The sequence below is a fragment of the Aquila chrysaetos genome, chromosome 7 (assembly GCF_900496995.4).
Source record: "Aquila chrysaetos chrysaetos chromosome 7, bAquChr1.4, whole genome shotgun sequence".
Taxonomy (NCBI): Eukaryota; Metazoa; Chordata; class Aves; order Accipitriformes; family Accipitridae; genus Aquila; species Aquila chrysaetos.
In genome coordinates this window covers 21,555,055-21,570,463 of record NC_044010.1, presented here as the reverse complement: position 1 = coordinate 21,570,463, position 15,409 = coordinate 21,555,055, and the positions used below count along the sequence as shown (strand labels likewise).

The 15,409-nt window shown below is 36.4% G+C and overlaps 1 protein-coding gene across 16 annotated transcripts in view; it reads left to right on the top strand.

Annotated features, from left to right (window-relative positions):
* The window catches only part of ROBO2 (roundabout guidance receptor 2), a 952,677-nt gene that overhangs the window by 842,973 nt on the left and 94,295 nt on the right, over positions 1–15,409 (top strand). For all 16 annotated transcript variants that reach the window (XM_041124896.1, XM_030020184.1, XM_030020193.1 and 13 more), the window contains 3 exons: positions 4,302–4,473; positions 10,840–11,045; positions 15,113–15,194. In XM_041124896.1, the coding sequence (XP_040980830.1) occupies positions 4,302–4,473; positions 10,840–11,045; positions 15,113–15,194 (460 nt within the window). The remainder of the gene's footprint in view (positions 1–4,301; positions 4,474–10,839; positions 11,046–15,112; positions 15,195–15,409) is intronic.

Genomic DNA, 15,409 nt, shown 5'->3' with positions numbered 1-15,409 from the left:
CCCCAACAAACAGGTGGATGAGACAAACAGTAGATATAAAAGGTATGACTCAATTTTTAACTAATCATCAGAGTCTAATTACAGTTCACAACCTGTCTAGACATGATCAACCAGATATATATCTAACAAGCTGATTTGCATTGGCATATTCTCATAGTGCATACAGATACAGGTTTTGAATACGCAGATGCTTTCTTCAGTAAAATTGTCTCAGGAAATTTCTGAATCTGGTTTTGGAAATATTCCCTGATCCTTACTGTCATTTTTTGAAATAAAAATTTCTGATGTAGTAATCAATGTTGCCACCAGCCAATACTAACTTCTATAGCTTAATATTTGAATGTCATGCCATAACATTTTTTTACTGCTGTTGCTGTACTGGCATGATGTTACAGCAGAATTCAGGCCTTCTCACTTTCAATGTGCAGTTCATGTATGTTAAATTTCAACACTCTAAACTATGTGCTGTATTCTCTTTTGCACCTGGAAAAAGATTAAAAGGGGCAAATGGATGCCCAAGGACAGTGCCTTCTTCAGGTCCCTGAGGAAGCCTGTCATGGCTACATCTGTCATTGGGTCTATACTATGTACCCTTCTCCATTGGCTAAATTAGTCTTTTCAGAGCCCTGTGCTACTTTTTCCCATACGGTGATATGTGAGATAACTCAGTGCACGTGTGTCTTTTGACTAATCTGGAGGCATTGTGTGTACCAGCTCAGTTAAAATATAAGAACTGAACCACAGATCTCCCGCTCTGCTCCACCTGCTTGTGCTTCACCTTCTCACAAGGTCGGATAACTGGTCCAGAATGACAGGACCAAGACTGACGGCATTTTGTGTTCTGTCGCATTTGTGGCTTACAAAGATGCAACACTGTTACTTTATGAGTGTAAGCTTGTATGAGTGTAAGCTTAATCTTCAGTGTGTTTCTTTCAGTGTATTATTTGGAGAACTTTAGATCTAGCCTCCATGGATCACATCCTGGAAAAGCACAGTATTGTGAGTCTCACTAAGGTGAAAATTGTTCCAAAGGGAAAGTAGAATAGCATATTGAAATTAAAGTAGGAAGTACTGATGTGCTAGCAAACATTTCAAAACCCTTCCTTGTAGAGCATTTTAATAACATGGTAATGTTTATGTAAAGTGAGCTTATAGTGTCACACTTGAATCTAATAAAGTGGACATCCATCATGCTGTAATAAAGAGAAGAGCTTCTAATTAAAGTAGGACATCATTTGCAGGATTAAAGTCATTTAGCGTAATTGAAAAGTGTTAATACTCTATTTTACCCTCTTCCATTGGTATCACTTCAAGGGTAAAAACATTTTAAGGTGAAAATGCATCTTGTGTCTTTAATTGAATGTTATTACCTACTGATTGTACCATGTTGAAGCTGTTTAATTACAAACCTGGAAAATTAATTACTGTATTGAGAACCAGATCCCTGAGGGCTAGAATGGTCTTTTTTGGCAAATAAATGCAACATAAAAATGGATACCTACATGGTTTATAATCAAACCTTGAAATATAGCTCAATGTGATTCACTACACCCTCATGTTAACCTTAATTGAGCATCAGTGAAGTAACACAGGTTAGCGTTACAGTCTCAATACACAACTTGCCAGATTTTGCAATGAGATGCCATAGAATAGGTGAGTTTCCACATACTGTATATCATCATACAAATCTGGAGGATGGTATTTTGGCCAAATTACATGACTTTTCACCTTTGTGTGCCCAGCTATAAGTTGTTGCTTGGCTTTACAATGCTTGCTTCTGCTTTTACTCAAGGAACTGTTTGCAGCACCACTGTTAGTGTTCAGAGTAATGTTATGTAGTCATCCTAGCCCACTCCCGTAATTGTAGGGCATTTTTCATTGTGAATCCATTTCTTGATCCTGTGTTTCTGAGCATGACCAGCTGGAAGGGAGGGGAGCTGTTCCCTCCTGAGTCATTTTTTGTGCCAGCTTGTGCATAAACAGCTGGTCCTTTGTACTCGGTAGCCTTTTCCCCAGAGCCTAACAGCTGCCCACCAATGAAATTCACCAGGGCAGGGCTTGTGTAGCCTTTAGTCTCTCTGGATTAAATTCTTTCTTGAGATAAATTCAGTAGTATTATATCAGGGATGACTCTGGTCCCCCTGTTTGCAACCCAGCATGCCACCGTTGTGCCCAGATGAGCAACCCGACAGCTAATTAAAACCAGTGAAATTGTAAAATCATTTAAAAAGGGGTTGTACTGTAATTTAGGGCAAGTCGTAATTCATAGTTATCTGGTCTTTGAAGAGAGGAGTTATCAGACTGATGAACTCCTCCCAATGTGTGGAATAGTCACTGGGATGTGGTACCTCTCCAGAACTGACAAGCCCATCCTGAAGATAAAAAGAAGGGTAGCCTCCCCTTTCTAATGCAGTGATAAAGAGGATTCTGGATCTTTTTCCTCTTAAGAATTAGGAGCTTGATCTTTGCACTGTCTTTTACATTGTGTTTCTTTTTACACTTTGCATAATGAGTGATAAGTGGAGTCAAGCTCAGCCATATCAAAATTCTCTGCTTTCTCATAAAATTTAGTGGAGTTTTCGTAATACCCTCATTCAGTAGGTATCTGTGCCAGGCAGAAGTTATTCTGAAAGTTTCAAGACAATTCAGAAAACAGGGCAATTTTTTGAGACCCACTTAGCCCTGTAGCCTGAAATTGTTTCAGAATTTTCACACTTTTTTTCATATTAGATCTGACATGTTTACTGGGTGCATATTGATTTTTGAGGAAAAATTTACTGTGATAAATTTCTTCAACATTGACATTGAAAGGGGTTAAGGGGAAAGACTCACCCTAAGGTGATAAGTAGCCTAGTAGGTTAATACAATTATAAGGATACATGGAGTGTCCGATCTTATTTAAAGCATATCTATCTCCTTTTATAGACAAAACCAGAGAGATAAAGGTGTGAGCTTCACTTCAAAGCAGAATTTTTTAAAATCCAAGTTTGTTGCTTGTCAGTTCCAAATCATTTTTTGTAAACCATTAAGGTCTACTGCAGAAGAAGCAGAGCTATAGAAAATTCGTTTAATACCCTACTCTATACTTTTAGATTTTCTTTTTAGCCCACATAGACAAGCTTGAATGTTAGTAGGGAGTTGTCATTAGAAAGCACAGCAGAGCTATACAGAGCCGCAGTAATGACTGAAAGCTTATCACAGCATGGTAACAGCATTTTGGGATATTCCTGATACAAACAATTGTATTTTTCATAGACTCTTGTTGAGTTGACATAAAAGCCAGACTCTATTTTCCTGGAATTACTGTTGTTTAATTATTGTTTAATCTGTTTCCCTTTCTATCTCATTGGGCAATGCTGCTGACCTTTCTGTTCGCATTGCCTCCCTTTTCCTGTTCTTTTTTATTCACATTAAGAGCTGTGCCAAATGGTATAACTTTTTCCTTGAAAACACAGCCCTCACCACTAAAACCTTTTCAGTCCTTTTCTGTATTATTGATTCATTCAGTCCTTCATCATATGCAAAGACTACTACATCCATTCCAGTTATTCTTATTGACATCTCTCTTTTCTCCAATCCAGCCCAAAGGCAAAAGCTAATCTCCCTGTTTTGTGCTAACTGATGTCTTATCCCACATGAAATTATTTTTTCTCTCTGATAATTTCTACATCAGATTTATACCCTTTCTCTTCACCCTCAAGGCTCCATGCTGCTTTTCTCCTTTGGTATACCTCAGTTTTAATTTCCTTTTACTTCTCCTTTAAGCTCTCATGCTCTGGCAGCTTTTCCTATTTTATGACCTGTTTGTATTTTCCTCCCAGCTTTTCTTCTGTGCCACAGTCTTACTTTCTCCTTTGCCCAGAACATATTCACAGCCAAACAATATGCTCCCTCAAGTCTCCAGGATTCAATTCTTTCTGTTAGTTTTCTAATGTTTACTGTAGTATTGTGTTCTCCTGGTTTGATAGCCAACTAAGTATATTATTACAATTATGTTCAGAATGAAAATGAATGTGTCACAAATACAAATCACTCAAGTGTGATTGTTGGAAAATTTCTCCTCACCTGTACCCCCAGCCAGAACACACCACTGTGTGCTGTCAAAGGGCTGTTTCTAATTTAAACTGCAAGTTGCCCAAGGCAGGGAAAGCTAGCTCTATGTGTTCATAAAGTCATAACGACACTTACTTTTTCTTCTAGTTTATATATAGAACTTTTAAGGAAAAATCATCATCTCTCTAGCTGAGGGAAAAGTGGTGCTTTTGTGTTTTGAATTGATGTGAGATGAATTGTCTTTGCAGAATCTACTCTTCCCAAACCAGCCTCTCCAACCCAACAGCAGGTATTCAGTGTCACCAACCGGAGACCTCACTATTACCAACATTCAGCGGTCTGATGCAGGCTACTACATTTGTCAAGCACTGACGGTTGCTGGAAGCATTTTAGCAAAGGCTCAGCTGGAGGTTACTGATGGTAAGCTATAGAAATTCCTATTGTTTTTTCCTGTCAAAAGTGTTTTAAAAGCAGTGTAAATAAAGGCATATGAGATCACATAATTCATATAAGTAAGTGGACAAGTTTCTACAGAAAATACAATGAAAAAGGGTCTCTGTGCAATTCTATATGGTATCAAAAAGGCAAAAAGTTTGCCTTTTGCTTGCTTTCTGGAGGTTCCTTAACAATGCAAACAAGGGACAAACCAGCTTAGAATAGGGTTGGTGAGAAAGGAAGCTGCTCAGTTCACTAGAGCTAAGATAGGACTGCAAAAAAAACATTGTGAAGAATGAATAGGTTTGTGATTAAAGCAATGAATTGGGGTGCAGAAAAATGGAGCTCAATTCCCACCAGTCTTCAATATTATCTTAGGCAGCTAGTTTGGGGATGTGTCCTTAGCTCAATTAAATCAACATAGTTGCCTTGAACTTACTGGAATACTGTTGGTTTAGAACAGCTACAACATGTAGCCCTTTAGTCCCTGTGTGAATAAGGCACCTACCTCAGAGCTATGTTCTCAGAATTCCTCAGTATGGTTAGGTGCGAAAAGAGCAATGGAAAGACATAGGTAGAAAAGAGTTCTCAGGAGAGGAAAAGCACTACAAGATGTGTCTTGATGCTTTCCATTTCAAAATTTTGGGTTTGAAATTTATCTTGCCTTGAAGTTTACTTTACTCCATCTCAAAACATGAATCCTTTTCATATGTCAGGAATCCTGTTGATATCCTTCTTCATCCCACTGTGGATAGAAGGCAGTTTGCATCCTTTAATGTTAGTGAAGAAAACAACAGAATTCCTTTTATACTAGGAGATTGTGGCATTCCCCAGCATCATTATTCCTTATCTTAACTGACTCATTAAATATCTCCTGACAGACTTTGATGAATTTTTGCCATTAAAACTGTTGTTATATGCAGAGGTCTACTTTTACTGTTCCCTTAGAGACCTGCCTGCACCATGAAAGTTTGAAAAGATGTCTAATTCTGAATAATCTGGCTTTTCACAAGAGCATATTCATCACAAGTGACAGGTAGAGAGGTTCAGGCTCATGTTATAGAGGTTTGAGCATTAATTTGATGCCTTTTCTTTGTTTTCCACAAGCTGTCTATATTTTTATGACAAGGGGAGATAATTTCTGCCTTATCCTTGCATCTTTACAAGTAGTTTCTGGAGACTAAAGGCTAACCTTTTCTCTGCAATCTCTTTATGTCCTTTCTCTCATGGTCTGTGACAAAATGATGTATTTTCATTCAATTCAAATTTAAGTGTGGATTAAAAGGTCATTTAAAATTAATGGAAAGGCAGTATTTGTTAATATCTGTCCATAGTGCTGCCTAAGTCAGTGCCTTCATGGTGATTGGAATAAATAGACCACACAAACATTGGCTAAGAGGACATTGAGCTGTTAAGGGTTGCACCTGCTGATGCTGTACAGATTTACTGCAACAGGGGCTGAGTCGATCAAATCAGGTTCAAGGATATTAGTGATAAGGAATTCTTCCTTTTGACAGACAAGGCCTGTGGTCTATCTTTATCTGTTTCTTGTGTGTGGGGAAAAAAAAATAATAAATCCTAATTGACCCCTTTGGAACTTTCGTTAGTTGATTTAACACGTCAACAGAAAGCTCACAACAGTGTCCCTACTAAAATGCAAACACATCTACAATTAATTCTGATTAAAGGCGGTGTGCATTCTACATTGCTAGAGAAAGCATTAGCTGGTGGCTCTGCTGCTCAAGGAATGCAAGGCCTGCGTTCTTCAAATGCTTTCCAGAACCCACTGTCAGCATGATCATTATGAAATAATATAAGCTTGCTTTATAGAAATCCCATTTCATCCATGAGTCAAAGGGCAGGTGAAGTCAGAAGAAAAGTGCTAAAACAATGTTGTGGAACTGGGATTACATAAATAAATGTACCATTAAATCACAGATATTTTTTTAATTGCTTTCAGTTAGGAAGTTAACCATAAATGTCTAAATAATCTGTTTTGGTTGATGCTGAGCAGAAGTTATGGAAGCTAATGATATTTTTCAGTAGGGAAATCTAATTTAATGGTTTTAAAAATATAATAATAGATAAACACTGTGCATGCTAGCTATATACTTAAGCATTAGTGTTCTAGTTTTTGGCTGGTGATTTCAGTTTTACTTCATAGCCCAGAATTTTTCTGTTTGGTTAATGATTTAATAATAGTGGCAAGCTATCTTTTTCATTTTGAACACATTTTTGTTTGATCCAGAGTAATTTAGATCCAATTGAAGTTCCAATACAGAATGAAAACATATGTCATGTGCAGAAAAACAAGTGCTTAATTATACCATATATAGCAGTGTTTCAGTTGTTACATTTTTGCACTTACAAGTCTTTACTGGAAATATTTTTAACTCAAGTGTTCACATGAGAAGAGATTACTAGCTGTGATGAAATGTGCTGAGTTGAGTGATAATTTTGCTGATTATGGACTGTGCTAAGAGCCTTCAGTGTATTTGAAATTCAAATCTTGTATTTTCTTGAAAGGCTATCATATAATCCACTGTCTAACGCACATCTGGAAAAGCAAAATAATTTTAAAAATTGAGACAATCTTAGCAATCCCTTGAAACTCAAGAAGTGAATATGCAGCTCACAGTCTTAAAATGACAGATCATGCAAATAAACCAAATGCTTCCATCTATGTCTGTGCTCAAGACAAAAAGAATAGTTTACAATTAATGATTTGTTCCATGAATTTATCCATCATGTACAGAATATGTTGAAGAAGATATCAATTTCTCCTTATGTAGTAATTATTAATATTTATTAATAAAAATTTTGATCATTGCATGCTCAACTATAGGATCAGCCTACTTTGCCCAGTTTACCCAGCAGCTGCTGTTTAGGGTGAGTATTGGGATGGAGGAGCAAGTTTAACCTCCCACAGTGGATTTTTCTGGCAACATAAGAACGAACCATTTTAGGATATTAAATTAATTAAAAAGATCATGTTTCTGGGCTTTTGAATGAAAGTGAAAGGCTGGACCTATAAGGATAATTCAGAACAGATTAAAAAAAAAAAAAAAAAGAGAAGGAGTTGGCAGCATACCTCAACATCTCCCTCTCCACTGATTTGGAATAGACATTTAAGGCATTTTTTCCCAAACTCCTCTGCAATATTTTTACTATAGGTCTATTGAATATTCTGGGGTATGTATATCTCAAATCCTCCTGGAAGAATTTAATATCACTCACAGTTTATGCATCTGCAAATCTGCCCACCATGTTTCCTATCCCTCATCAAATTTATATTACATGTTTTATAGCAAGTGTGACAGTTTCAAACAGGAGAGATTCAGAACAACATCACAGCCTCCTGTGAAGCTCTTCCACAAAAAAAGACAGAGGAAGGATTGGTCTCTGCTTTTCCACCTCTCAGGAGAGCACCCTGCCCTATCATAATAGTGTTCATCATGAGAATTTCGTGACTTGTGTCTAACTTTACCCATTAATTCACCAGGAAAACTTCTGAAATGTTGATTTTGGAAGTGCCAAAGTAAAGACTTCATTTTGTTATTCTCTTATTTTAATTTCCTGTTGTAATTTGACCAAGTTCCACCCAAATTTAAACATCATTTCAGTTAATCCAAATTGCATTTGTAGTGAATAAACTGTTCATTAACAAATATATTTTGTTCTTTTCTGATACTTTGCTCAAAATTTAATCAGCATTTTATCACAAAAGGAATCTAATAACTTTTCAGTTACCAGAATATGTGAATATATGGTTGCTGGCAAATAGTTTCAAAACCATTTTTTAAAATTAAATTAATTTTGAAATCAACTTCTCTTTTACTATGCAAATATATTTTAGCCACACAAAATGTCTCTGTGGAATAGATATAAAAGTTTCCTGCTAGGATAAAACAATGTAAAATTTAAATAAAAAATCAAAATGTTGTAAAAGAAACTAACAAAACCCCCAACCTTTTTGTGGATATTTTTCATTATCTCTCTGTTCTTCAGAATGCTTATGATATATCTTTTTAAACCTCTAAGGGAGTTTTGGATCCTTACTAATGAGGAGACCTATCTAGTAGGAACACAAGCATGTATACACGTTTTAGAGATTTACAAGTCATAGCTGTGAAGACAATACAGTCGTTCACAGATCAGTGGAAACCCTAAGTGTTCATTTAACCTTTAGCCTTAGTGTCATGGAAACCTGTAGTGGTCTTTCACCCATAACACCCTTGAAAATGAAGATTCCTTCTGGCCAGGAGACTTTCAATTACACTATTGATCAGAGCTATTTAAAGGATTATGAGCTGCTCATTTGGGCTGTAAAAAAACTAATTACATGCCAAAGAACAATATCGGTAATGCAGTAGGTTTTGAAAATACCTGCATTGCTACACATATGAAAGGCAATTAGATGCAGCAAATAACTGCAATGGAATCATTAACAACTTAAGTAATTCTTTTTCCTTAGTTTTTAGCTACCTAGAAAACTGGGATTTGCTGTTTTATGTTAAACTGAAAGGAAAATTTACACAGTTAAGTTTTCATTCTAATATACTACTCGTGCTGAAGGTATGCTGATAGTACATATGAGCTGAGATCAATTTTTATTTTACCAAATGGCTGAACTGTGTAGTTATAAGGAACATTAATGACATAAAAAATTTCATATCAAGGTGAAAATGCATTACATTTTCTCTTTTCTTGTAATATAGTGTTTCCTGTCATATCTCGGAGTTCAGTGGGTGATATTTCAGAATATCCAAAATAGCTTTCACATTCTGGTGTTAATAAATAATCTGTATTGGCTTTCTATTTTCAGTTTCAATTTCAATAAATGTCATAAACTCACACTCCAAGGTACTACTAATACTAATGATTCTATCCTTTGTGTATCTTGTTAACAAAAGAAGTTAGGTAGTATTTTTGCAACATTAACATTTCAGAAACAATAATTTTAGGTATAAAATGTACCACTAACATCTCCCTGATATTTTTTATTTGTTAAATAGCATAATGAAAGCACTTTGGATCTGTTGAAGGTTCCAGAGGTTTGCATCTCAAACAGCTCAAATAGAAACCATATTGCTTCACAATAATTTATTTTCGTTCATTGTTAGAGTCAGGTGTTGTGTATGGACTATAATGAAACAGATTCTCAGCTAGAATAAATGATTCAAACTCCATTGACACTGGTGCAGGCAGGCTAACTTACACTGGTTTAGGAGCTAATCCTGCCTGTTACAATATTTAATACCAATCATATAATTGTTCAGTTGTTCAAAGATTTAAAGCAGCAGTGTGGCTAGTAAATATATCAAAATGAATTCTCAGTTCTGTTATACTGATTTTATGCAGGAGTCATAGCCTTGTTTATATTCAAGTATTTAACATTCATTTTGTATAAACACATTCTTTAGAAAAAAAGTTCTATTTTGCTGCTTAACAGATGGCTCAGAGAATAGGTTCAACAGCAGAATTATTTATGAAAAATTGGTCTTTCAAGAAAAGCGAACATGAGCATTTTACCTCATCTTCAAGATATCCCACCGGTCATGGAATGGGGTTTATACGCAGCCATGCACTCAATCACTGGTTACAGAGTCCTTTAAGCAGTACTTCAAGCATGCAAATGTAAATTAGTAGGGGAAAAAAATTAAAAGAGTTCATGGCTTTTAAAGGTGATGAAATTATTTGATAAGTAAGCTGTTAAATGGCTTGATTGAGTTTGAACTTTTCTCCACTGAAAAGAGTGGTACAGTCATTTAGATCACTCAGATTATGAAAATGTTTTGTATTACTGTTAGATACTTCTGCTGATGAAAACTTGCAAGTTGAGCATGAATGGGGGATGTGGTTAGTACCCATGCTAGAATGGCTATGGTGTTTCACTTTGAACTTTAACAGATTTTCTCTTTAGGCCCTAAATCAGGTAAGCAATTAAACATGTTTTGATGTGACATTAAACATGTGCTTTAAGTGCTCTCCTAAATTGGAAGAAATAAGAGATGTATCTCAATTCTTTTCTCCATCAAGGTCTTAATTTTTATCCTATCTTAATCACATGAGTCTGATGGTCTTTGCTAACAGAAGTTTATATATCTGGGTGTTATCTTGCAGTGGTCAAATAAAATTCTTACAAAAATGCTTTTCAAATATACCAGTTAATTGTTAACATGTATCTGTGGGTGTTCCAGAAATAATGGTTTTATTATTCCAGAATAATGGTTAGCCTTTTAGAGGCTAACTTAAACTAGTCTCTTGAAATTGGTACTGCGTCAAGGAAAGGGCTAACTGCAGCAGAGGATCGTTAAAGGTGTGGATGCCAACGCATGTGTCACTGTTTAGTCTTGACAGATAGGCCTCCACCCATCATCCTCCAGGGGCCGGTCAATCAGACACTGGCAGTGGATGGGACAGCTCTGCTGAAATGCAAGGCAACTGGTGACCCCCTTCCTGTCATCAGCTGGTTAAAAGAAGGATTCACTTTCCTGGGCAGAGACCCTCGAACATCCATACAGGATCAGGGGACGCTTCAGATTAAAACTCTGCGGGTGAGTAGCAATAACAAAACAAGTGCTACAAGTGGTACATGGCTAGTCTTGAGCTGTTGATGTGTGCCTCAAGCAGCTCTGCTGTCTTGCTGTCTGTTGTCTTCAAAATTAACTTAATTGTCTCTTTTACTATGAAATTTTCACTAAGTTCACATCCTATTTCATTCTTTGACATTGTGTAGGGAAGGGGGGGTGGGGTGTGGAAAGAAGAGCCAAACTAGCATCAGATATTTCTATTAGAATTCCCTAAACATAGAATTGTATTTAAAATCTTACTTATGGTGCAATAAAACACGAGTTGGGGATGGACAGACATGAAAAGGACAGGCCTTCCTTATCTTTTCAGTCGGTCTTATCATGAAGCCATTGGCCTGTTGTCTCTGCTAAAACTTAGAGCAGTTCATTTTCAACACCTGTTCCTAATTTTCCAAGAAGCTACTGTGCTCACAAGTGATTCTGGAGTTCATCAGGGTTTGGCCATGCACTTTCTCCATCAGTGATTCTTGGCAGTCTTGAGCTGGCTGATTTATTCCAGTGTTATGCTTGCTAGAGATGTTCCATCACGCTGCGGATGGGAGAAGACAACTAATACTGTAACGTACATGCAGTCATATGCAGAGAGATTTCTATTCAAAATCAAATGCCTATCATAATATTTACATTTTGACACAAGATAATACAATATCTTAAAAGTACAAAGAAATCTTATAATATTTCACATAGCATAATGTCAGATTTTGGTGTTAAACATTGCATTGCTAATCTTTGTTTGGGCTTTTAATTTTTCCCTGCTCAAAGGTAAAAATGTGCATTTGATTGTGTGCACATGAACAAGCATGTATATGGAAAAATAGTAACGTAAATGTAATTATTTGTCAAGAACGTGAAGGCAATTTCAGAAACCATTTAATTTCATCAGCAGTAATTTCTGCACTTAGCTTTGCGTTCCAAAAAAATGTCAATAAACGTAGCTACTGAGGACAAGACATAAAGAGCAGTTTTGTTTTCTGATACCATCTCATCAGTGATTGTAGATGAATTGTTAACTTCCTTGGAACAAAATGGAATTTATTAAAAAATTTATGCTAGCTTTCCTTGAGTAAACAATTTATCCTTCCTCCCTGGGCCGAAGGCAGGTTTAGGCCATGAAGGTTAATGCATTTTTCCTGTAGAGCTGGATTAAAGAGTGCGCTTGAATAGTCAAGATTCCCCAGTAGTGTTAGAAAGCAGCAATTAAAGGTGGAAGCTTAGTGATTTCAAACAAACTTTCAGGCATCGATGATGGGCTTCTGTGGAGTGTCCATGAGGCAGAAGCTCCTGGGATACCTGTCTGCATGCAGCTATGCAAACAATGAAATTGGTTCTGAATCATGCCAGTGCATTAATCTCGCTGTTAGAGGCACAAGGTCTGTAAATGAAAGGAAAAAAAATTGCTTGCAAGGGGAGAAGAAAACAGTATTAGTAGTGAGTGTGGTTTTGAAAGATATGAAGCTTTTATTGATCCTTAAGTGGCTCATTCACTAGTAACCAATTTTCCTTAAATGCTCAGAAAGACATTTTTTATAAACCCCTCGATTGCAGTAGTGTGCACTGACTCAGACTTAAGAATAAAAAACACAACCATAAAAATAAGTTTTCTCCTGTACCTTGCAATTTTTATGAATTAAATATGTATTTAAATTTGGAATGTTTAACTTTTCTCTCAGGTCTACCCGAGCAAGGACTAGCAACACTTCCTAAGCAAAAAATGGCCACGAAATACATCCAAGTACACGTACATACCCAAGTTCAAAACAAATTAATATTTATCACCCACATGTCCTCAGCCTTCTCCTCCTGTCACAAATAATAATCACTATTGCAATCATAAAAGATTTCAAGATACGGGTAAAGATGAGCCACTACTATTTAAACCTTTAGGACTATCCTCTTCTGCTATTTAACTATCTTTTTATGTGTAAATCAAATTATTCAGGAGTCTGCAGCAGTCACAGTAAACCATGGGCCACAGTCACGTACATGAACATAGAATTTTTTCTGATGAGCCAATCTTCCCAGTTGCCCTGAGGAAGACAACTAAAAACTCATATACGTCACTCACTCAGTACCCTTTCAGACAGGTCAACACTGACAGAAAACTCCCTTCTCCGTAGAAGCGTACCACACCAGATTTAGACACCTGCATTAATTAAGGAAGAAAACTGTTTATTTTACTGAATAGCAAAGATTTTCCATTCACCACCCCTGTTGTTTTTTCCATAGCACAAAAAAAAAATAAATAATTGAATTATCAATACACTATGTCTGTATCTAATCCATCCACAGTCTGGAAGTTAGATAATTCACCATAACTTGCAAGAGGCAGCTTATCTCCAGCTTGCTTTATACGTTGAGTTTGCCTTCTGCAAGTTGCTCTGTTGTGTATACCACATAATTCATTGAGTATGCCATACACCATCTGTCACAGTAGTACACAAATGAAACTGAGAACCATAGCCTTGAGAAATATTCTCCATTATCACATAATGAAGAATTATATATTTAATAAAAGCTCAGAAGAAGCAAAATAAAACACTTCAGAATGCTATAAGGTGTTCTCCTCTGGAAAATCTGTCTCCTTTCAAGAGTCTTTCTCATTTCATTAGCAGTACCTCTGTATTTTGAATCTCTGAGACATTTTCAGAGGGGTTTAATTATTGCTTGTATTTCATGGAAAAAACATCTCCTAAAATGCAAGTTATGCTCATTCAGACAATTGAATGGGCATTAATCAGTTGCTTCCTGCCCTAAGAATGGTACACTGCAGTCCCAGTGTATCTGAAGACAATACCAACAAAATTAAAACATGACAAAGTTAAAAATCAATTAAATTATATATCAACAAGTAATCTAAAGAGCATCTCACTTATTTGGCTTGATATTCTTCTTGAAGAGTGAGGTATAAGCACATTTGCTATAGTGCCAATCTGTATTTAGCAGAAAACCCATTACAATTCCTTAAAGTCCAATACACCTTCTTGGATGCAGTCCTATTTCTGTCAAGTCATCTGGTGGTGAATATAATTCTTCTCTTTTATCACTAGAGTCAGCACTGTCCCTCTTCTGCTTCCATCTCCAGATTACCATGCTTTATACATAATGGTAGGAGGGCTGCTCTGTAAAGTTACAAAGCAAAGCGTGCTTTGTAAAGTTACCGTTTTCCATCCATCCCTGCAGTCTTCACTAGTTCCTGTCTCAGAAATCTTTACTTTAAATTTAAGTAAGGAATAGCAAAACACTTGGCAAATTTTCCAGTAGGACAATTTATACAGCAAAGAAATTAATATTGACAATATAATTCAAAACAGTTTCCCCAAATAAATTTGAAATATATGAACTGACAAGGGAATCACAGTGGTTTTATACAAATGTATTTTTTTTGCTACCAAAGTGCCTTGCAAGCCTGAAGTAAAATCCCATGTGAAACAGAAGAAAGGTAAGCATGGTGTAGGATCTGATTTAATTTTGGCATTTGAGAATTGCTTGGAGGACTGTCTGTGTAGAGAGAACCACTGTAAAGTCTCAGCAACAGTATTTGTGTGTGTGGTGGCCTGTATAGAAATGACTTCATCTGTCATAAGAGTCTAAGATGATTTAACAGCCTTCCTGGCACTGGAAACTGTATCTCTGGGTCATCATGGGATAATCAACAGTGAGATTTCATCCTCTAAGCAGTTAATTGTTGTTATATTGTTACCTAATTTCACCTCTATTTGTTGTAACCAATACAAAGATTGATACTGTCTAAAACATCCATTCTGTAGCACTTACATGCTGTACTGGTACCATTAACAATATGAAAATTAGAATTAGAAAAGTATTAGAAGCAAGTAATCTTATTACAGTTCTCTAAAAGTAAGCCACCATTAAACAATTGTTTGAAAATGGCCAGTGCCCTCTAGTCTGGTGTAAAAAGTAGGCTAAGTCATTCTTACCAAGAAACATTTAGAAAAAGAAAGTAAGTATAAACTCAGTCAGCTGATTCTAAAAGGTTGTTAAAACTGCCCTTAAATGATTTTTATGTCTAGCTGTCCGATACTGGGACTTACACTTGCGTTGCTACAAGTTCCAGTGGAGAGACATCTTGGAGTGCTGTGCTGGAGGTGACAGGTAAGCGATGTCCAGGGGCTGTTTTTCATTTGGCACAAAATGAATGTGTAGACTATGTTAGAGCAGTCTGAGTCAAATAATCTGTTCTAGAAATGCTGGGATTGAGATGGAGAAGTTTTAGGTAGGAAGGCTGGGTTCCTTCACACACCTTGTATTTCATTGCTATTATCTTTAATTGCCCATTGACTTTGCAACAATTTGTATTTGCCTCCACT